Source organism: Martes martes, assembly GCF_963455335.1.
Source record: "Martes martes genome assembly, chromosome: 2".
Taxonomy (NCBI): domain Eukaryota; kingdom Metazoa; phylum Chordata; class Mammalia; order Carnivora; family Mustelidae; genus Martes; species Martes martes.
The window spans coordinates 62,719,749-62,743,919 of NC_137889.1; the positions used below are offsets into that span (position 1 = coordinate 62,719,749).

Here is a 24,171-nt window from a genome sequence, read left to right on the forward strand (position 1 = left end):
GGGCCGCACTTCCGTGGACTCGGGCGGGTGAGTGTGGGGCGGGTGTTGCGCGCGGCGTCCGGAGTCGGCGCTGGGCTCCCACCTCGGGCCGCTGGTGGGGCCCACCCTGGTGTCGGGGGCGCCCCCTGGAGGATTTGGGGTGGGGGAAGGAAAGGAGAATATTACTGAATTGGGTGGTGCTGGGAATGCGGGTTCTGTGCTGACAGGCAGGCTGGGTAAAATGGGTTCAGAGGGAAGTTTCGTTGTTTTTTTTTCCCTTAAAAAGGAAAGGCTCTGTAAGCAGTGTTTTAAGTTTTACATCATTTTAGGCAGGGCTGAGAGCTTACCGTTGTGCCACAGTAAGGAGGTTTTGGTAAGGTTGCTGGTCCCTTGCCGCTGCCAAACCTGGAAAGGTTAACCAGAGAATGGATTCGGAAAGTCAGGATTGTCCAGTGTAGCTACTCCCCAAGAGTGAAATTAAAACAGTTCTTCTGTGGAATAAAACCCAGGGTATAAAATTAGGGTTCAAACTGAAAGTCACAAGGCGTATCTAGGCTTTGTCAAATACTCTAGAGGGCTAAGTCCTTTCTGGCAGATGTGCTGCATTCAAATAATTTATATTTCTCATTAGCAAATGAAAGACCACCTAAGCCAAAATGGCATAAATTTTCTTATTGTATTACCTTTCTTAAGAGCTGTGCCCCGGTAAATATACTCTGGAAAACAGATTATTATAGTTTTTCCAAGTTGGTAGAAGTTTCCCAAGGGCCTGTGCAGGTTCTTAATCATTTGGGGGTCATCTGCAGTGTTCAAAATACTCTTTTATTGGTAAACACTTAATATTGCTTTGTGTTCAAGGTAATAAGAATTTTAAAAAGGGAACAACTCTTATTTTAAGGGCTGTATTCTATTAGAGGCAAAACAGACTTGAAACATTATATAATAGGAAATGTAAATCTCAATTTGAGATAATTTGGTGATGTCTAAAGAAAGTCTGTATTTGGCATGGAAAGGGCTGGTGAGTGCTTGAAACATTTGCCCCTTGGGTGCCTGTTGCCATGTGGGCAGGCGGGTCCCTCAGATGTAGGGACCTCTAAGTCCCTAAGCCATAATAGGGCTCCCTAAGACCAGTTTGGACTTGAACTTCAGTGGTAGCAATGGGAATGAATGAAAATGTTTAACGGGTGACGAACTTTAAAAAAATAGAGATTTCCCAAGCAGATTTAGAAACCTAAAAGTAAAAATTGGGAAATCAGAGTCTTAACTGAAAAAGTGATAAAAGATAAAGTGGATAGAGAACCTTAGAATATTCCCTGCATGAGTTGGGTATGTATTCAGTGTTACTCTAATAAAGCAATGACTTATTTGAAGGTTGCTTGTTTAAAAGGTCATTCTGAGGGCGCCTGGGTGGCTCAGTGGGTTAAGCCTCTGCCTTCGGCTCAGGTCATGATCCCAGGGTCCTGGGATCGCCCCGCATGGAACTCTCCGCTCAGCGGGGAGCCTGCTTCCTCCTCTCTCTCTGCCTACCTCTCTGCCTACTTGTGATCTCTGTCTGTCAAATATATAAATTTAAAAAAATCTTAAAAAAAAGATTCTCTTTAAAAAGTCATTCTGCTCTACCAAAATTTCCTGAGATTATTGGAAAAGGACAATGTAAAACCCTCTATGGGGTATGGTGGGAGATGGTAAACAGATTAATGGCATCTGACAGTTTATCTTCAAATTAAAAAGGATTAGCATTGAGAAATGGAAACACATGGTGTAACACTGCATTGCCTGTATGAACTGTGCCGTGCTATAGACACTGACCTAATGTATTGATTTTGGAAATCCTATATGCTTTCTCTTACCAGAGTAGTTATTGAAATTGAGAATATTCATTGGATCAATTTCAAGACAAATATCCCAAGTCAGGCTGGCTGCTGCTGAGCAAATTTTTAATGAAGGGAAATATCCATATTGAAATAAGACTTTAAAAAGAAAATCCTTAAAATAAATATATATTTACTGTAAAAATCTAGAAAAAGGTATGTTTTCAAACATCAATTGAGTAATCAGCATAATGGAGCTATTGATCCATACACAATTATAGTATATGTTAATATATTCTGTGAGCAATGAACTATGCTGTGGGTACAAAAATAACTCACAGCCTAGGCAAGACTAACAACTCAAAACAATGTGACCAGCATTATAATAGAGGGATGTGACCTGTACATGACAAGAGAGGTAGTGACAATGGAAAGGGCATGGAAAGGGGGAGTAGAGAACTGTTTCTAGAGGAGAGACTTGAGTTGATTCTTGAAGGCTGAAGAGGAATTTGTGAGATGATTAAAGAAGGGCATTCTAAACAGAAGGAACATCATGGACAATGGCCAGCGTGTGTGGTTTTTCTGGGACCTGTGTGCAAATCAGAATTGTTACAGCAGTGTGGCAAAAGTGAAGGGGGGAATGAATTAAGTTGGAGAGCTGGATAAGAGCACTCCTAAAGAGTGTGTAATATTTTCGTAATAACTGGCTTAGCTGAATTGTAGACTTGACAATATTAGGACCTATGTTGGACCCATATACCAAAGTATAGCACAGTACCTAGCATACAGTAGGTTCTCAGTAAATAATTGCTGAGTACATGAATGGCTTAATTAAAGAAAAATTATTTAATTGATTAATTTATGTATGTATTTTCCAGATTAAAGCAGAGGGAACTTTTTAGGTATTTTAAGCAGATGAGTAAAATAGATTTATATTTTATGATAAGTGGTAATATGGAAGATGAGTTAATAATGGTCATAGAGGTATCTAGAGTAGATCAGCATTTTTCAAACCTAAGGTTTTTCCTGTGGTAGTTTGCAATTTGCATTTAAAAAAAACAATAGAAAAGATAAATTAGAGTGTATCCCATGTACTAGAGTGTATCACATGTACTAGCAGTAAGAAATGTTTTGTTAAACTTTTGTTTCAGTTATATTCCTATGTGTTAACTAATATAAGTGCATTTCTTCCTATGGACATTGATCAAAGCTTGAAAGCCATTATAGTAGAGAAATGTGGGAAGAAAGGTGGGGAAGAGGGGATGGATATAAAGGTGATATTGGAGGGACACCTGGGTGTCTCAGTGGGTTAAGCCTTCAACTTTTGATGTCAGCTCAGGTCATGATCTCAGGGTGGTGAGAGAGAATCCCACTTCAGGCACCATGCTGGGCATAGGGCCTGTTTAAGATTCTCTCCCTCTCCCTCTGCACTGCCCGCCCCCCGCCCCAACTTGGGCCCGTGCTCTCTCTAAAAAAAATAATAAATAAATAATAAATAAAAAGAGACTGGAGGAAAACAAATGTGAATCTTAAAATGCTGCTGTCCATATAAACCTTTTTGCCTGGGGCGGGGGTTCACTTACCTACTCATTTTAGTATTTTTGCCCACTCGACATTTTTCATTGTATATTAATAAATTTTTTCATTGTATATTTTTCATTGTTTATTGTATATTAATTTTTCATTGTATATTAATAAATTAACATTCTGGTTTATTAAGAATGACAGTGCTTTGAGGGATCTTAATGTTGTAAATGCTGTGAGATTTCTCTTGTGTTTTGGTAGTACTCAAAATTGTAGGATGAGACCTCCCTGATTCTCAGGAATCATGAAAATTCACTGAAACAGTTTGATTTGATTATTGGCTAAGTTTTAAAACTTTTTTCCATAAGAAAGCAGGAATAGATGCTTAGTTACACAAGCAGATGGGAAGTCTCTACCTCCATGATTTTGCCACTCTAGTAGACTTAGTCTGTTCTGCCAGTGACATATTAAAAGGGTAGAGAGTTGTTCATACAAGGATGGGTTACATGGTTTAAAAGAAAATATGGACTTCTTTAAAATCTGGTTGGGGTTAAATTAATGAGTTTAGGTTATGCACTTAATTATCAGGTGTGAATTATTCTCTGTGGAGTGAAAAACATTTAAAAATTGTAGAAGTTTGGTCTGTTCTGTCACCTTATACTTTATTGGGATGTCCTGATAAGGTTTGCACAGAAAACATAAACCAATTTCTCATTTTGCCTGAAGGAAAAAAGAAAAAGAAAAACAAAATGAACATAAACAGCTTGCCATAATCATTCCATTTTTAAACATAGAGGGTTATTTGGTATTCCCTCGGTGTGACATGACACCACCTTTCTTAATGTACATTTGGATTTTTAAAATCCTTAGTTTTCTCCAAGTTCTGCCACTAGTCATGAGGCCTTGGTCAATCAATATATCTTTACTGAACCTCATCTGTAAAATAGAATCTTGTGTACTGTTGTGAGGCTTAGCTGAAGAAGTGTATGCAGAAATGTCTCACACATAATAAATGGTCAATGAAAGGTAGCAGCTGCTGTTCAGCCATTCACATGGTCCAGAAGGTTTGGGGACAACAAGAGAATCAGCCCCTGTGGAGAGATTTAAAGGTGTAAAAACCTTGAATTATGTACATCTGGATAGTTTTTGGTTTTGGCAAAGAATGGGAGAAAATGATATCATCCTTTTCCTGGCTCTTTCTTTTTCACTTAAAGGTTTTTTAAGATTAGTATTGGCATCAAAGGACAGAGAACTTCACAATCCAAAATTGTGATAAACCCTGCAGTATAAACCAGAAGCTTGTCAGGTAGTTGGCATGGATTTTCTGTGAAAGACTTTGATTAAATTATTGTAAAAAAATAACTACTCTAAATGTTAGAACAACCTCTGTGCTATTTACTAGATGACTTTTATTCACCTCATTTATTTAGGGAATATTGTTTGCTTGCATTATTATAAGTGGACATATTTTCATCTAGTAAAGCTCTTGTTACTGGGTTTCGATTCCTTGCAAACTTATTTTTCTGTTTTCTGTTTGGGAACATTAGATGTCAGAGGTGCCTTGATTCAAAACAGGGAACTTAGAAGGTAGAATGTTTTTAGTAAAGATTGTCAGATCACACAGGGTAAGGATGTTACTCCAACATTTCTTTCTAGTATATTAGGTCGACGTAAGTAGAGAATCCACTCATGAACCTTAAAAAAATTGAACAGGTTACCATGTGCCTAACACTACTGAATTCTGAGGAAACTAAGAATAAGACATTGTCTCTTCTCTGGGAGGATCATAAGCTGTGCTGAGGGATGAGAATTGGTGGGGAGAGATGTGTAAATAGATAAATTAGAAAACAAGTTGAATAAAAGGCTGTGGAGCTTTGCAGATGGAACAACTGACTGCCTGAGAGAGGTGGGGAAAGGTGTGTCCTCGAGGAGGGGATATTTGAGCCGAGTAGGACTTTGTCAGGCAAAAAAGTGGAAGATAAGCATTCTAGACACCTACTTTTTGTTAGAGCATATAGACTTTTATTTATTATTTTTTTTAAGGATTTTATTTAATTTGACAGAGAAAGCATGCACAAGTAGGCATAGTGGCAGGGAGAGGGACAAGCAGACTCCCTACTGAGCAGGGAGCCCAATGTGGGACTTGATCCCAGGACCCTAGGATGATGACCTGAGGTGAAGGTAGACGCTTAGCCCCACTGAGCCACCCATGTGTCCCTAGACTCTTTTTTTTTTTTTAAGCTACTGTGCTCAAAATGGTTACTAGCCTACGTGTATCACATCATTTCAGAGTACTGTTAAACTTCGTATCTTCAAGTGGTGATTCTGATAGAATGTCTGTGCATAGAAGCATAGCTAAAACATGATTATCACTTTTTTCACTTTGTACATAATTCTTTTTACTAGGTTTTTAAGTATACATGCTAATTTTATGTTTAATTTAGAAATTGACATGCAAATGTACGTTGAATGTAATGCATGCTTACGGTCATAGTAACTGTTCAAGGACTCATCAACTTTGATTCTCACATTATGAAGAAGTCTCAGTGCAGAAGGAAGCAAGTTACAGGTTATAGGTACAGTCAGAGGTAAAAATTAAATCATAAGCAGTTATTAGACATTTCTTATTGAAAGTATACAAATTCCATGTTTTATCTTTCAAAAAGATTTTTTTAATCACAGCAACTGTATTAGTTTTCTTTTGCTGCTACAACAAATAACCACAAACTTAATGGCTTAAAACAATACAAATTTATCATCTTACAGCTCTATAGATCAGAAGTCTGACATTGGTTTTACTGGGCTAAAATCAAGGCATTGGTAGCCCTTTGTTCCATCCTAGAGGTTCAGCAAGGGTGGGCTGAGTCTTCCTCACATTGATATCATTTGGTCTTCCATCTCCCTCTTTCTTTAAAGGACTTTGGTGTTTTTTGGGGGTCCACCTGGATAATCCAGGATAATTGTTTTATTGTAAGGTCAGCTGATTAGAAAATTTAATTGCATTTTTGCAACTTTAATTCCCCTTTGCCATTTAACATAACATATTCACAGGTTTCAGGCATTAAAACTTGGACATCTTTGGGGAGGGGGGCATTATTCTGCTTACAATAGAAAAATATGATTAGCCAAAAAACAACATGTAAGCACTGTAATACCACTTACCTATAGATAAAATTAACATTTTGACATGTCTTTCTGTGTGTGTATGTGTGTAAGACTTTATGAAAAATGGTATAACACCTCTTTATCTCCAGCCACTCTTCTGCTAATCTCATTTGGTCTCATGGATTTAATTAACACCTAAGTACTTAATGATTCTCAAATTTACACGTAAGCTCTGACCTCTTCCTTATGCTAGTAATGCATCTTCCCACTCAGGATCCCACCTGGATGTTTGGTAGACATCTCAAACTTAATGTATCAGAAACTAAACATGCCTGATCTTACCTGAAACTTGACCTTCTGTGGTCTTCCCAAGCTCATTAAAGGGAAACTCCATCTTTGCTGTGGCGCAGGGTAAAACCTGGGCTGAATTCTAGACTGTTCTCTTTCTCTTCCATCCCACATCTCATTTATTAGCAGGTCCTTTAGAGTTCACCCAGAATCTGATTTAACACCATCCCTACATGGTCCATGTCCTCCTCAGTTCTCATGTGCATTATTGCAATAATCTTAGCTGGTCTCCCCATTTCTGTTCTTGCATCCCCAGCAGATCCCTTTAGAACAGAAGTCAAATCAGGTTCTCCTTCGTCCTACTGCTTCCATTCTCATTCCAGTCAGAGTTCTCCAGTAATATTTATGGCTGTATATCTGACCCTCTCTTTGGCCTTATACTTCCCCTCTTCCTTATTCACGTCTAGCCACACTGGCTGTCATATATATACATCTATAGTCTGTCTTCCCTTACTAGAATGTTGGCTTTATGAGGTCAAGAACTTTGTTCTATTTTGATCATTGTTGTATCTGCCTTGTTAGACTATTGCATGGCACATGGTAAATGGTCAAATATTTGTTGAATGAATGCTTTATAATCTTCTCTCTCTCTCAACATATTACTTTGTTCTTTTTGATCAGAGCTTTGTTGGGTAACAAGAGGTAGTCATGGTAAAATTTGTTAATTAAAGGGAATATTTTAGATAGTTATATTTTTTTCTGAGACAACATAGATACCATTTCTCCTATGGGAGAAATGTCTCCTCTCCCTGAGGACTAGGTTTGGTAGTAAGAATGTTTTGTCTCCTCATCATCATTTCCTCTTTCTCTGTTCTTTGGTTCATCCTAACGCCATCACTATCACTGCACACTTTTTTTCCTTTTTAATTTTAAAAGGTTATTTATTTATTTTAGAGAGTTGGGGGAGGGGCAGAGGGAGAGCATCTGAAGCAAACTCCCCACTGAGCTTGATCTCATGACCCATGATATCATGACCTGAGCCAAAACCAAGAGTCAGACAATTAACCTACTGAGCCACCCAGGTACCCTCACTGCACACTTTTTTAAAGATGCTTTGGGAGGGACAGAATTACTAACATCTCTTTACCTTTTAGCAAAAGGACTTCTCCTTGATCCTGAAATAATTTATTAAGAAAAAGTGCCATAGAGAGTCAAAAGACCTGGGTTTGAGTCCTGGCCCTCTCATTGGCTATGACATTAGTCACCTAACTCACTCTTGTTACATGAGAAATAATAATAATAATAATAATAATTGTCATAAAATTTTCTGGGAGAGTAAAGTGAGAAGTAGTTGGAAATGTTTTATAAACTCTTGAGTAAAAGGCTGGTGGGAAATGAAATAGATTCAGGTCAGCAGCCTTTTTTGTTTGTTTTTTCAGCAGTTGCAGTGTGCCAGCCTCCATCGTGAGCTTTGAGGATTCTAAAGTGGACAACAGGGTCTTGAATCTGACTTCTCTTTCCCTTAATGCCCTGCCTAAGTTCAGGTCCTTCTCATCTCTTTTGAGTCTTGCTAGGGTGTCCTGAACTGGGCGTTAGGTTACCAGGGTTGGATTCCTCTTGACTTCTCACCACTGCTCCTGGTGTTATCTCCCTAAAAACCCAAGTTGACTATGTCACTAATCTCTGTAAAGATCTCTGTCATTTCTCCACTGTCAGTAAGGAGCCTCCGTTTACATCCTGGTCCAACTTCATTTCCTATCACTAGTTCCATATATACACCAGGCTTCTGTCTCACTGAATTGCTCAATCTTCTCTGATACGGCATGGAAGAGACCGGGTTCCAGCTGTGACTCCGTACATTTAAGTCCTCAGTCTGGAAGGCCGCCTCCTCTAGTTTTTTTGTTTGTTTGTTTTTATTGGTTTTTTTTTTTTTAAATCCTTTTAGACCCAGCCTTGACATTGACCCCTCCATGACTTGAACCTTTTATTCCCTAGGGAGAGTTAGCTTCTATAATTTTGTCTGTTCCCACAGCACTTTGTGGGTTTTTTTGGACATGGTGTTTATTATTCCGTGGGCTTTTGAAGTGCTGGGATTATGTCATTTAGGGTAATATAATGTGACAGTCCACCTAAGAAGGTATAGTGGATTGAATGGTGGCCTTCAAAAAGATATACCCATGTCCTAATCCCTGGAACTTGTGAATGTGACTTTTATTTGGACAAAGGGGTTTTTACAGATGACAGATGTCATTAAGTTAAGGATTTTTTTTTTTTTTTTAAGAGACAGCACGTGTGTGAGTAGGGTGACGAGGGGCGGGGGCAGAGGGAGAGGGAGGATCTTAAGCAGGCTTCACATCCAGCATGGAGCCCAACTCGGGGCTCAGTCTCATCACTCTGAGATCATGACCTGAGCCAAAACCAAGAGACCAACTGAGCTACCCAGATTCCCCAAAATTAAAGATCTTGAGATGAGATCATGTTGGATTATTTGAGCAGATCCACTGAGTTACAGATCTCCACACAGAGAAGAGACACAAAGAGAAGAGAAGGCCATGTGGTGCAGCAGAGGGTTGCAGGCCTGCTAACACTTGGATTTCTGACTTCCAGCCTCCAGAACAGTGAGAATAATTTTTTTTTTTTTTAAGCCACCCAGTTTGTGGTAATTTGTCACAGCAGCCTTAGGAAACTAATATAGAAGGTCACAGTAGAATGACTTGAACATACTAAATGTCATTGGCATCACCAACAGTAACACTGTCATCACTATGATTCTTAAACCTAGAATGGAACCTGAAAAGCAGTATACGCTGAGAAAATAGTGGCTAAGTAAAAATACAGTTCTTCCCCATGAGCTTCCAATCTGTTGTAATGGAAATGATATTGTCGAGGAGTGTGCTTAAAGAGAACTTCCAAAATAGATCCTCTCTTAACTGTGTTGTTTTAAATGCCTTTGTGTGAAGGATGGTAGTGGATGTTTTAAATTGTTTTTTTTTTTAGAGCTGTTTTACACCGTTTTCCATAAATTGTCCTTTTAGAATAAGACTAATTTTGTCAAAATAGAAGTCATAATGCTCTCCTGTCGCCCCCAAATAGAAAAATGATGAGCAGTTATAGTTTTAACAATAAAAAAACTTAAAATATGTCTTCTTTTTCCTATGAGAATGTTATTTAGTAAAATTAATTTCATGTTGATTGGCCTTGAAATATAATTTAGAGAGGAACTTTGGAGCAATAAAGTAGTTTATTTCATTCGGCTCTGAGATAGTTGAAAACCCAAATTTTCAAATAATCATAAACCCAAATCTGTTAGGCCGTATGTATCATTTGCATGTAAATTTTAGTTTGCCACTGGAAGCTAGGTCTATGACCTAATTTTTACTAATGTTTTATAAATTGGTATCATAATAAAAGCTAATGTTTATTGAGCTCTTACTCTATGCTAGGCACTGGTCCAGGCTTTTTACATGAATTAACTGAACTCATTCTCACAGCTGTCCTGTTCTCTCAACTCAAGAGGGTGCTGAGGCCCAGAGTGGTCAACAGCACAATAGCTGACATGGCAGAGACTCACGGTGGCCATGGCTTGTACCTTCCGTACTTTTCTAACTCTCCATGACTGTGTCAGCTTTCAGTGTTGAATACAGTTTGAGGTGGAGAGTATCAGTAAATCTAAGTAAAGCACCCTCATCTAATTCCATCGTGATTCAGACTTCAGTGCGCTTACTGACCCACGGAGATGCTGATGTGTGAGCCTGGGAATGTGCATTTTTAGTAGGTACCAGGCGGTTTGGGTCCTACTTCGAAAGACTTCATTTCACATGAAGGCCCAGGGTGATGGTGGTGGTCATGGTGGTGGTAATGGTGGGCTTATAGCACATTCTTTGCATATATCTATGTTCCAGGGTGAGCTCACTGAATGCTTACCTTTGTCCAAGCTTATGCCTCAAGTGCCTATGCTATTAATCACATTTTTTTTGGGGGGGGGGTAGAGAAAGAATAAAAGGCTAGCATCAGAGGAATTTTTTTTTTTAACCTTTTGAATGAGCCTCAAAATCAGGTCCGTTTGATCTGAGGAAATTGTAAAGTCTGTAGACAGAAGAAAATAAGCATGACATAAAATTCCTACTCTCACAGGAACTTTGTATATTTATTTTTTGTTTAGAAGAAAATTTTAATGTACATTCTGTTTTACAGTAGAGCAATAATCCATTAATTGGGCTATTCTGAATATTAACTGTAGGCAAGGGGGTGATCATCTCTCTTAGGTTTGGTAAGAAACTTTCACCCATTTGTACTGCCAAGAAGCCTGATTATGTGTGTTTTATAATATAGGGAAAACACTAAGCTTGCAGTTTTACTAACTTCAGTATCTTAATTGTATATTGAACTGGCAAAAATATGTTTTTCTTTCTTCTAGGGAGTCACAAATCACATTGAGCCAAAAAAAAATCCAGTGTTTTCTGCAGTTACAAACAGAATGAATATTCCCATGCTACTGCAACATTCTCACCGGAGTTTCCTAAAAGGCCTTTTAAGAACACCTTTCCGTCGTTACCACTTCATCTTTCACTCAAGTACTCATCTCGGATCAGGAATCCCTTGTGCTTGGCCGTTTAATTCTCTTGGACTCCGTTGTACAAAATGGATGATGCTGTCAAATGGTTTAAAGAGAAAATTATGTGTACAAACAACCTTAAAGGAACACACAGAAGAACTTTCTGATAAAGAACAAAGATTTGTGGATAAACTTTACACCGGTTTAATCCAAGGGCACAGAGCCTGCTTAGCAGAGGCCATAACTCTCATAGAATCAACCCACAAGAGGAAAAAAGAGTTAGCCCAGGTGCTTCTTCAGAAAGTATTAGTCTACCACAGGGAACAAGAACAAATAAATAAGGGAAAACCACTAGCATTTCGAGTGGGTCAGTCTTTTTTTTTTTTTTCCTTTCAGTCTCTTCAGTAAATATTTTTCTACGTTTTCTCTATTTTAAAATAAGTCTGAATAGTTTGCAATCTAATGAGAATTCTTTTTTTTTTTTCCAGAATTTTGGGCTGGATTTTAATTCCCCCCACCCCCCGCTTTCTTTCTTTTTCTTTTCTTTTTTGCAAATATTGTTCTTGTTAAGTTGGTGGGGGGATGTCATGGTCATTTGAGCCAAGGCTCTGTATTTTAAGAGAATAATATTTCTGCTTTGGCAAGAACCTGTGGCTCCCAGAATAGACTATGCATATGAAGAATCATTAAGTGGTTTACTCCACTCGGCTTGGTAATCCGAAGTGAACGCCTTGTTTCTGTATTTATATCAACTATAATTATCCTTATCACATTTCAAAATTCTGCTTCTTAGGTGTTTCATTAGTCTTTCTAGGGCAAGTCTCCCTTCTTCCAGGTGCTTTCTGTTAGAGTTTCTGGGAGTTGCTTGGCTCTAAGCACAGCCATCTCAATACCAAAATGTGTTTTAAAGGAGAGACCCTATATATTTGCTGTCTAAAAACATTAGAAATTCACTTGATTTCTTGAACAATTGACTAGGTTCCGTAATTGCAAATAAGCTGGCTTTATTTTTTAAAGTGTGCATTTTTAAACAATTTAGATATGTTTAGGTGGAATGAGAGTTTCCACGATGGCAGAGTAGGTGATCCCAATCAACTTTCCCACTAAAAAGAACTTGAAATGGTGGACAAAGTGCAGAAATTTTGTGAGAATTGGGTAAATACACTTAAAAATTGACTGGCATTGTATTAGACTTATATCTCAGTTTAATGATATGGGATTAAAACCTTCTAATTTTATGGTAACAGGATATGCATCTTTGAAGATTATTTCAAAAAGAGTTCACCAACTGATATTGGGAGTCTGCATTATTCGCACATCCTATTCTTCTGCCCTCATTGAAGGAACTCTCATTTTGAGAGTACTGCATTGACTGTTAATAATCTTTACGTAGACAGACAAAACAGCAGACTCCCAAAGAGAAATTCCAGTTATGACAAAGTGTTTACTTAGTATACCTAATGGATGTTTGAAGAGAAAACATCCCAGAAATATATGGAGTTAACCAGCAACTCACACGAAGCTAGTGACTCACAAATTTTCATTGCTGTTCTGGTTCTTTCATTTTGGTCTTATGAAGCCAGATGAATCTGTGTCTTTATTGTAGCTCTTCTATCACCATCATAACTATAAGTAACAGGTGTTTGTTCAGCACCCATACAGATGTTTAAGACAGAGAAGAGACCTGCCCTGAAAATTACAGTGAGGTTGGGTATGCCATATGATCTACACATACTTTTGAATGTAATTACAATTAAATGCTTAACTTTTATATACTTTATACCATGTACTGTTCTAAATATCGCAAATAGCAACTCATCGAGTTCTTACAACAACCTGAAGAGATAGGTGCTATCGAATGCATTTGATTGCAGAGTATACTCAGATACGTAATGGCTAAGTAACTTCTCCAGGATCACACAGCTCTTTAAGAGGTGGAGCTAGAACCAGAACCAGTCACCTGGCTCCAGAGTGCATGTTCTTACCTGCCATGCTCTGTGAGCTCGCCAAATGGGGAATTTCCTCCCTTTCTTAAGACAAACTGATTTTTTCAGGATTTGGTTTAAATCATATATTTTGAGTTACGGGTAAGGTGAAAAAAAAAAAGTGGGAAATTATTTTCTCAATTACTGGGAATTTCCAAAGTACTGAGTTGTTTTTCCAATGGGAAGATCAAGTGTCCAGCATTGGGGTAGGTGGAATAATTACTGCTCATGATGAGAGGGGGGCAGGTGTTGTGGAAATTCAGCACATTAACAACATAAGCAATGATGTCTGTCCAGAAAGATCTGCATTATAGTAAAAGGGCCGATCATATTTTGTCCTTTTCCAAAGTAAGTTTGGAGAACATACGGAACTCAGAATTGTTTTCTTCCTATATCCCTATCCCTGTTGCTCAGGAGCTAGATAAATGGTTTTTCATTTACTTTAGGAAATGTTAAAATACATTAATGATGGTTTTAATACATTAGGAGAAATACAAGGTAATCTGATATTTGAATTGAACTTAACATCGTGCTGATCTTATTTCTTTCATTAAATTAGAGGGTCTCTCTCTACTATAGGATTGTCTGGGCCACCTGGTGCTGGAAAATCAACCTTTATAGAGTATTTTGGAAAAATGCTTACTGAGAGAGGGCACAAATTATCTGTGCTAGCTGTGGACCCTTCTTCTTGTACTAGTGGTGGTGAGTATTGGTGATTTTTTTTTTTTTTTAATTGCAGAGCAGGGTCTCATAGGGCTTCGCTGAGTTTGATCTCACTGAAAGGAGTTTTGGAGGGTGGGAGGGTGCGAAGTAGAGATGGAGGTAGCTTGGGGCCTTGGGCTTCTTAGGTTGTGGGGAGTCCAGGAGGAGCTTGGGTACGCAGAGAACTAGGAAAATGGGTGCCAGAAGTTGAAGATAACCAAAAGCAAATTTCAGCTCTTTGTCTATCACAGCTGACACTAGGCCCTCTTCCCTCCTGTTCCCGCCCCCACCCCTGCTCTGTAACCCCCTGTGCAGTTCAGAAAATGGGTCCATCCCCTCATTCACTTTTTTCCTGTATTGTTGTAACATCTCTTAATCTTAAAAGAAAATCTTATTGCTCTTTATGACTTGTCACCTGTCCATGTTACACATTCAGTGAAACAGAAAGCCCTTAGGGGGACCGTGTAATACACCTCTGTTCCCCCCACAGCACTTAGCATGGTATGTACATCTCGAGCTCAGCAACTGCTTACTGGTTTGAGGGCACACAGTCCCTCGAGTTTAATTGGCAGCTCATGAGAGAGAAAATGAATAAACTTTGCTTCCCCGAAGGATCGTTTAAGGAAAACATAAAGCATACCATTAGATACTCAGGAAAGTTTTTCCTTTCCTTTTTTTTTTTTTTTTTTTGAAAGACTTGATTTGATTTGATTTGATTTTTATTTGACAGAGAGAGACACAGTGAGAAAGGGAACACAAGCAGGGGAAGTGGGAGAGGGAGAAGCCAGCTTCCTGTTGAGCAGGGGGCCTGATGTGGGGCTTGAACCCAGGACCCTGGGATCATGACCAGAGCCGAAGGCAGATGCTTAACAACTGAGACACCCAGGCATCCCAGGAAAGTTTTTTCTTCCCTTATCCCTCTCACATTACAGTTATTCATTTAACAAGTATTTGAATGTCTGCTATTGGGGAGGCACTGTACAAAGAAGGCACCGTGTCGTGTAATGGTGACTGAGACACAGTCCTCTTAGTCTTATGCTGTATATCTAATGATGGAAACAGACGTGTAGACACCGGCCATTACAATGTAATGTGTGTTGTAAGGGGAAAGTACAGGGTACTTTGTGGAAGTGTTTGGTTTGCATACTGTGGATTTCATGCTAAAAAAATAGAGATGATATAATCATATTTAAAGAGCTTTAGGTCAGTTGAGAGGTGGACAGCAATTCCTGTTACCACCCATTGAGAACTTTAGCTGAGACCATGTACAGTTTTTGATTCACGATAATAAAGATGTTAACCATAAAATACAATTATACTCACAGGGTTCAAGATTAAAGCCATGTGACTGTATTGTCTTATTTACAGTCTAAGAACTTACTTTGTTAAAGGTAAGGACTTGAGCAAATAATTTTTTTATAGTGGCTCTCATTTTCATACAGGTGAGAAGGCTTTTTTTCCTCTCACCTTCACTGTATTCTAGAATACTTGAAATAGCAAAAGAAAATAATAGCTTGAGATAGTAGTAGCAGATATGGTGACAAGAGAGCCTGATTAAAGTTGCATGGCTATGTGTTTTTAAATCTTAAACTAAAAATGAAGTTCCCTTTCTCAGGTGAAAAAATATATAGACTTTGAAAGAGAAAATACTTGAGGATTAACAGGGCACTGTAAGTTTCCATTTCTACTTTATTTTTGCTGCAGTAGTTACATTTGAAAAACAGCATGATGCTAAAGTTGAAAAGCATTACTTTTTTTTGTCTCTAGTCAGTCCTTGTTGGGCTTTGGATTCACAGGTTCCCTGCAGCAGCTTGGAGACCTCCCTAAGGGTCTGCAACTGACAGTTTTTGACTCACTGGCTAAGACAGTTAGATGGGAGAGTAATTTCATAATCTTTAATTCAGTGTGTTAGGATCTATAGGATAATAAGTTAGAGGACAGCTTTGGCAGATTGTTGACTTATACAGAGATGATTTCGTGCCGAAAATTACTTTAGAAAAAAGTTTTGTGTGCAGTAAAGCAGTTGAGATATGTGGTAGGTGTCTGCTCTAGAATTAGAACCTGTGAGAACTCTAAACTGGAATCACAAGGGAAAAGACTGTATCTTTAAGGACCTTCTCAATACTTAGCATCAACTTTATGTAGAGAAGTTAGCTCTTAGGCAGAGGGAAAATTAAAGTGTGGGTTAGAATAGCACTACACCTTCAAATGTTGGTATATGGCTAAAGGAAAGTAAAAGTTTGAGGTAATTTCAATAGTTCCAGGGCATTTAGTCTTCTAGAATTTGTGAGTAGTGATATTTGCCAAAATACTGCAGTAAGCCCTAGAACATCACTAGTTCTAATCCACAGTCATTAAATTGATTGATGGGACGCCCGGGTGGCTCAGTCAGTTAAGCGTCTGCCTTCAGCTCAGGTCATGATCCCAGGGTCCTGGGATGGAGCCTCTCATTGGGCTCCCTGCTCGGTGGGAAGCCTGCTTCTCCCTCTGCCCCTACCCCCTGCTCGTGCTCTCTCTCTTTCTCTCAAATGAATAAGTAAAATCTTTTTAAAAAAATAACTAATTAATTTCCTACAGTGAATAAGCTCTCATTAGAGAATATGTAAGACATGGTTCCATGAGCAAGGAAATTCTATTAAAGCAGAGTTTTTCAGCCTTGGCACTAATGACATTCTTTGTTTTGGGCAGCTTCTTGACACTAAAGGATGCTTAGCAGTATCCTTGGCCTCCACCCACCAGATGCCAGTAGCATCCTACCCCCAGTTTTGACAAGTAAAAATCTCTCTAGACATTGCCAGATTTGCACTGGGGGCAAACTCATCCCCATTTGAAAACTATAAAGGCAACAATGTTAAGATGACAGTAAAGAAACCATCTTGGCTAGAATGGAAGATTGATTTGGGGACTAGTAGAAGCTGAAATTGGACAGGTAAGGTAGGGCTGTATTCAGAGCCCCTTTAGTGCTAGGCTGAAGAATCTGGATGTGAACCTCTAGTCAGTGGGAAGCCATTATTAATTTTGAGGGGCTTGAAATGTTAAAACGATTAATTTGGCATCATACATGCTGTGTTGCACTAAAGCTCAGTAATATGAAATAATTTTGAGATTTGGGGAGAAATGCCCTAAAGGACTTCACCTTGGAATTAATTAGCTGATTGATAATTGGCCTTTATAGGTGTTCCATGATTAAAAAACTCTGTGTTTTAGGATCACTCTTAGGTGATAAAACCCGAATGACTGAGTTATCAAGAGATATGAATGCATACATCAGGCCGTCTCCTACCAGTGGTACTTTAGGAGGTGTGACAAGGACCACAAATGAAGCTATTCTGTTGTGTGAAGGAGGGGGATATGATATCATTCTTATTGAAACCGTAGGTGAGTGTGATTTTCTATTTCATAACAATAAAATACTATTATAACAAATGCTATATAAAGATGAGTGACAACTAGTATCATTTTGTTCCTTTAGCATATATTTACTAAAGGTATAATAAAATACAAGATATCTCGGGTTCTATAGGAGATATGAAAATGCAGGCTCTAATCCTGACCTCTAAAGAAAAGCCATCTATCTGGAGAACTGTGATACAAGAGTGATATATTGTAAATGCTAGAGGAGAACTGTAAGCATTGAAAACAATACATTAACTTAACACCTGTTGTGTTGAAGCACATTTCACATGTCTATAATATTCGCTACAAAAATAAATGTAGTTGGTTATCCCTTTAATAGAGGGCCATGCTTTTTTTTCACCTTTCTATCCCTAGTACATAGTTACACACAATCAAAATACTGAAATGGAAACCCCAAGATATTCACAGGCTGTGGAGAGACAATCTACTGTTACTGAGTGATAAATGTTTGTACCACAACCTGACTCAGGTTTGAGGGGTCAGGGAAGACTTCTGGGAGGAGGTGACAGTTGAGCTCAGTGTTGAAGGAGGAATTGGAGTGAAATAAAAAAAGCGAGAGGGCATGGCCAATTTACAGAATCATGGTTTGTTCAGAATACGTAGCCCATAGAGTATGGAGGCGCATAGGGGGCGAAGAGAGATGGGGCTGGAGACCAGAAACTCCACCATGTGGTGGGGGATGGAGGACGAGTTGCTCGTGTGGTAGTAGGAGAATCAAGAGAGAAGAGAACCATAAAAACCAAGTGCATTGGGTAGAAGTTGCATTTGACTGCTTCTCCCAGAGACTCGAAAGAGCTGTGATTCAAACAGAGGTGGTTTATTTTTTTGTAAACAGAAGAAGCCCAGAGGCAGGCAGGCCCGAGTAGGCCTGGTGGCCCCACAGTGCCCTCGGTGTCCCCGGCTTCTGTCTCTGCTCTCCGGTCTCAGCACTTAGTTTCCCTCCTCAGGGTTGCTCTTGGTTAAAAGACAGCTGATAAAGCTCTAACGGTCACATACATGTTCCAAGCAGGAGGCAGAGGGAAGAGGGAGAGGGTAAGGAAGGAGGGGTAAGGGGTCAGCAGAAGAGGTGTACCTCTGGCTGGGTTAGCCCCCCTTTAAAGAGTTTTCCTGGAAACCCCATGTGGTGACTTTTGCTTTCACTCATAAATCATCCCTGGCGAAAGCCGGGTCTGGTGACCGTGGGCTTCCACCTGGTACATCAGTGGTTCTAACAACCCCTGTGGTAAGGAAATGGGGGAGAATAAATATGGAATGGACAGCTAGAAGTCTCTGACACCCCAACGAAGGGCAGACTCTTAGAGAGGTTTCAGTGGAGCGTGTGATGTGCAAGTCAGATTTAAGTGGATTGAAATTAATGTGAAGTAATGAAGTGAAGACAAATGAGCATACATTGATTTTTCTTATTAGACACTTAGCTATAAAGAAAGTGAGAAATATGGTGATAATTGGAGGAGGCTCTGTGAGGTTTTGTCCTATTTTTTTTCTTGGTTCATTTAGTTTTCAATGAGAAGGACCTGAGCACAGTTCCTATGAGGTGCTGAGCGACAGGAGCCGGTAGACTGAGGAGAGCTTAAAGATAAAGTGGAGCCGGGCCCAGAGGAGGTGGGGAGGAAAGAGCTGCTAATCTTTGGCCGGTACTTCTTACGCTGCGACTGGAGAGGAGGCAGTGAGCAGGGCTGGCATTCGGACCTGCTTATCTGTGAAGGGGGAGAGGGAGACGCTGAGGGAGCTCTGGCCCTTTTTTCACCACCAAGTAGGTGCCATGGGCATCATCACGGGGAAGACCATGGCCCAGTGAATGTAACAGCCACTGCGAGAAATGGGAAAGCAGCTGACTGAGGGTGCTTAGCCGCACGGCTTTTGCCGGACTGTGCACAGTGGGCAGCGGACGGTAGACCTCACGACCCTGCCATGGTGCCTGTTCCTGAGCCATTCCTCCAGCACCTTCAGAAGAGAGAACACGGTTCATTGGGCTGATCCATGGGTGGGGCTTTGCAGGACTCCTGGGACGATGAGAAAGCCAGAAAGCCGAAAGTCTTGACAGGCATGGTCTAGGATTAGAACCACACTGTGCAAGCCGCTCAGTGGTGAAAGGGAAGCCAGGAAAGAGCTGCGAGGGGGAGGAGAGAATGGGCACCTCGAGGTTCACCATTTAGCCAGCACGAAGGCTACTGGCAATAAGCGAGGGCGAGAGGTGGGAAGGGTCACAGGTGCGCTTATAGGGCAGCGCATTTCATAGATTCCTACAGGTGGGGGTTTCAAAGTGGGATCAGCTTGAGTGTGTGATGGGGAGTACGAGTGAATGAAATGGCGGTCAAGGTAGCTGAGAAAGTCTAATTGATATGAATATTTTACAATCTCAGGTGTGGGCCAGTCGGAGTTTGCCGTTGCGGATATGGTTGACATGTTTGTTTTACTGTTGCCACCAGCAGGAGGAGATGAATTGCAGGTGATTATGTTGCCTTTTTTCCTCCCAAAACACAAAGTATACATCTCCGAAAGTACAGATTGCCAGTGTTGTGTTTCTGTAAATTAAGTTGCTGGTAATGTAAGCAAAAGAAGTAGCATTCAGAGGCGCCTGGGTGGCTCAGTTGGTAAAGCATCTGCTTTCAGCTCAGGTCATGATCTCAGGGTCCTGGGATCAAGTCCCGCATGGGGCTCCCTGCTTGGCGGAGACTCTGCTTCTCCATCTCCCTCTGTTCCTCCCCCTACGAGTATGCATGCGTGCTCTCTCTGTCTCTTAAATAAATAAAAAAGAAAAGAAAAGAAAAACCATATTAGCTAAAATGCCCGAGTCAAAGGCACATTCTCTGTGTTTTTTCCTAACTCACAGTAACAAAATTTATGACCTTGAGCTAATCCTACAACTTAGATTTTTCCACCAGCAGCATGGGGAGTGAATGGAGCACATGGATAGTTCCAACCAAAAGAGACCACTGTGGTGTGGGTGTTTGTAGTACCAAGATTGGGGCATCTTTAGCTATCTGGTTATTTTCCTCAAATGCAAATTGGAAAAAAAATTATAAACCTTGAGGAAAGGTTCAAAGACTTTGTGTATAGAAATGTAGGTGTTAGCGATAGGTGTCTTTACCCTGTAAGCCCTTAATGATGGATGGTTTTGCATCCTGCAGCATTAGCTCAGGAGAGACAGAATCCATCATGAGACAACTGGACTTGTCTCCTGCCACTCATTCTTGTTGTGTCTTGAGGATGTACTTCCTCTAATTGTAAATGTATTTTCTCATGTTAGTCTCTAAATTTGGGAGAGATCTTATAGATGACTTCCATAATCCCAACAGTTAAGTGATTGTGGTTCCTGGTACCCAGGGCTTGGGAGGATGTGGAAGTAAAGTTAGTTAATGAAGTGTGTAACTCTCAAAATCTTAGCATTGACTGGTCGCCCATTTTTTGCTCTATTTTAATGAAATGCTTTTGATACATCGCTCTCTTTTTCTCTTCAGGGTATCAAGAGAGGTATAATTGAGATGGCGGACCTGGTGGCCATCACGAAATCTGACGGAGACTTGATTGTGCCGGCTCGAAGGATACAGGCAGAGTACGTGAGCGCCCTGAAGTTACTCCGCAAGCGCTCCGAAGTCTGGAGACCCGAGGTCAGCTTGCATTCCGCTCTGTGCTCCTCACCTGAGTGCACTGCGCACATTAGAGGAGAGGATGCGAGTCCCAGGCCACACGTAATCCATCTCTGCTTGGATGTGAGATCACAATTTTAAAATTATGACAAAGCCAGAGCAGGTAGTCATGATTTTAAATATAATCCTTCAACCACAAGATGTCAAAAGCCAGATATGAGGGGATAGATTAGATTGCTTAATGCTTGACTTGAGCCATTCGGAAGTGATAGCAAATCCATTCTGAAAGGAACCTTCTGAAGATTGTGGAGCAGTTAGTGATTTGATTCTCTGTCTTCGAGTTTGAGCAGGAGACAAGAGGCTTTTGATGTGATCACTTCCCTCCCTATTATGCTTGCTGGGTGCTATTTTCAATAAAGAAAAAACAAAGACCAGTTCTGTAATAAATGACACACAGATACAGATGTGGGCGGCCTTCTGTGCAGGAGGTCACTCTGTTATTAAAGAGTAAGCCAGTATCACTCGGGTGAGAGCGGCGATGACCTCTCTTACCTCCCGCTCTCCGGCTCCCCCATCCACGTTGTCTACCCTGGGCACGGGGCTATCTGGCCTGTGCAGGTGCTGGGTGTTCAGCTCTTAGCCGAGCTGAATCGGAATGGGGCTATTTTCTCACCGTAGTTTTGTTCCCTAGCATTCGGGCCTCGGGGCAACCTACCCAGCATTGCCCTTCCCATCCTCGTGACCCTCTCGCAGCTCCTCCGTGTTGCGTCTGAAAACCATCTGAGCAATCCTAAGTCAAAATAAACCTGTGGGCTAAACATTTTGACCTGAAATCAGTGTCTTGCTTCTGCACATAGTAATCGTAGTAAGTGACCTCAGTCTATTTCTGGGTATAGTTTACTTCGACACAGTGATAAAATGTCTCTGTTTTCACTTACCTATTTTTGTAGACTGTAAGACTTAATTGGCAAATATCAGAGACCCTAAGAAGATGTTTCCTGTCATTTTAAGTAAAACGGTTTTGGTTCTTCCCTTTTCAATAGGTAATTCGTATCTCCGCCAGAAGTGGAGAGGGCATCAGTGAAATGTGGGATAAAATGAGAGAGTTCCAGGATCTCATGCTCGCCAGTGGGGAGCTGACAGCCAAGCGGCAGAAGCAGCAGAAAGTTTGGATGTGGAATCTCATTCAGGAAAGTGTGTTAGAACATTTCAGGACCCATCCCACCATCCGGGAACAGATCCCCGTTATGGAAAAAAAGGTTCTTAGTGGGGCCCTGTCCCCAGGACTAGCAGCAGACGTGTTGTTGAAAACTTTTAAAAGCAGAGACTAAGGAAATTTATCATGTGCAATGATTTTATATATCATTTCATAAAGTATTTTAATATTAAAAGTCACTTGAATGCTTATATTTTCAGTAATTCTTTTGTGGTGCCCTTGGCCTCGTTTGTGAACCACGCTTGAAAAGTTGAAAAATGTTAGGTATGGCTGGCAAAGGTCAGGCCCTTGGCAGTATTTATAAGGTACCTGTTACATGTTACTTATTTCCATTTCTTTTTCTTCTTACACCCTGGCATGGTAGGTGGCAGAGGGGTTCCTTCTCATCAGTCACAGGCAGAGAAAACTGAAAGAACAGAAAAGGCTCATGTGCCTTAAAATGTTTTCTTTGATACTGTGTTCTCTGAGTTTCCAGAGAAAATGTAAGTAAGAGTGACCACATTTCTGATTTTTTACTTCAGACCAGAATCCTACACAATGGGGTTAAGAACTAAAAATCGCAACTGGTAATTTAGCGTACCAGACTATTCTAGGGATTTCTGAAATGGCCATGTAATGTACATGAGTAACCGAACAAGTGGAATGTATAGTGATGTGAGCACAGTTTTAAAGTCTACTTGTCTAGACTTGTGGACCCCCCATGATAGGAGAGCCCAAAGGGAGCTGGGGGGAAATCAGCTACAAATAATGTGGCCCATTAATCCCCAAAGTTGGATATACCCTCAAAAGACCCAAGTGAGGTCACAATGATATAAGGGGTATTCAGTTTGAATATTATCAGAGGCTTTTGCTTCTTTTCCTCCTTGGTCATTTGACTTCATATTAGCATCTTAAACATCTGCCCTACTCCTGATGAGGAGGAGCAAGTTTTGTTCTCCAGAGGAAGCATGGCACAGGGGTTGGGTTCTGGGGTTGAACTATGTGGTTTAAACTTTAAACATTGATCAGTCACTCATTAGCTGTTTAAGTTTGGACAAATAACCTACCTCTGTTTCAGTTTCTTCCCTGCTAAAAGGGAACTGACATGTCAACTTTATAGGGTTGATGAGGATAAATGAGATAACTCAGGAGAATCATTTTGCTACCATGGTGGTATATAGGAAACACCCTGAAGCTGCTTGCTATTATTATTATGTTAGTTATAAATACCTGAAGCTGTACAAGTCTTACATGTAAGTTGAATTTTCTCTCATGGTCTTATTACTGCCATCATGCTCTTGTGCTATTTTATGATTGTCTTTAAAGTACCAGCTGTAGTTAATTCTTTGAATATTTTATACTGTTTGATGGTGGTTATAAGTATGTACATTTGAATAAAATTATCTCTAACCATAAAATTTCTCCAATGCACAAAATTTCTTCCCAGAAATTTCAAATGTATACTATTCTGAATCCTTTAGAATATTTTACACAGTATGTCAGTTTTCACTGTTAGCCTCCTATCTGGAAGTAAATTACTTGAGTATTATTTTAGTAAACATTCTATAACTTTATTTTTAATTTTAATTATTTATTTGACAGAGAGAAGGAGAGCGCATGAGCAGGGGGAACAGCAGAGGGAGAGGGAGATGCGGGCTCCTCGCTGAGCAGGGAGCCCAACACGGGTCTTGATCCCAGGACCGTGAGATCATGACCCGAGCCGAAGGCAGATGCTTAACCCACTGAGCCACCCAGGCTTCCCCATAACTTTTTTTTTTTTTTTAAAGGATTTGTGTTAGTGATGTACCTACATCTTATATGAGGGCTAGGAGAAACCAAAAGAATCCAGTCAGCTCACCTAATTTCAGAAAGAACAACCATTAAACCAGATGAAAAACCGTTTTTGGAATCTTCCAAAGAAAGAATTTCATGATTTTCCTTAATACACTACTACTACAGGGAATGATAAACCTGTCATTTGTAGCCCAGTGTATGTAGTGGTGAAGTGTATATGTGCTGC

General features: G+C 40.1%; 1 protein-coding gene across 1 annotated transcript; it reads left to right on the forward strand.

Moving 5' to 3' along the window:
- Window positions 1-23,581, forward strand: MMAA (metabolism of cobalamin associated A). The gene is made up of 7 exons (XM_080797188.1): window positions 1-27; window positions 11,125-11,629; window positions 13,827-13,949; window positions 17,157-17,327; window positions 19,730-19,815; window positions 20,828-20,977; window positions 22,000-23,581. The coding sequence occupies exons 2-7, from the start codon at window positions 11,185-11,187 to the stop codon at window positions 22,285-22,287; spliced, it is 1,263 nt and encodes a 420-aa protein (XP_080653314.1). The 5' UTR covers window positions 1-27; window positions 11,125-11,184; the 3' UTR covers window positions 22,288-23,581.
- The last annotated feature ends 590 nt before the right edge of the window (window positions 23,582-24,171 follow it).

Coding starts and splice junctions, on each gene's coding strand:
- MMAA (XM_080797188.1), top strand. CDS start 11,185: ATGAATATTCCCATGCTACTGCAACATTCTCACCGGAGTTTCCTAAAA. Junction 11,630..13,826: donor ACCACTAGCATTTCGAGTGG/GTCAGTCTTTTT, acceptor TCTCTACTATAG/GATTGTCTGGGCCACCTGGT. Junction 17,328..19,729: donor CATTCTTATTGAAACCGTAG/GTGAGTGTGATT, acceptor TTACAATCTCAG/GTGTGGGCCAGTCGGAGTTT.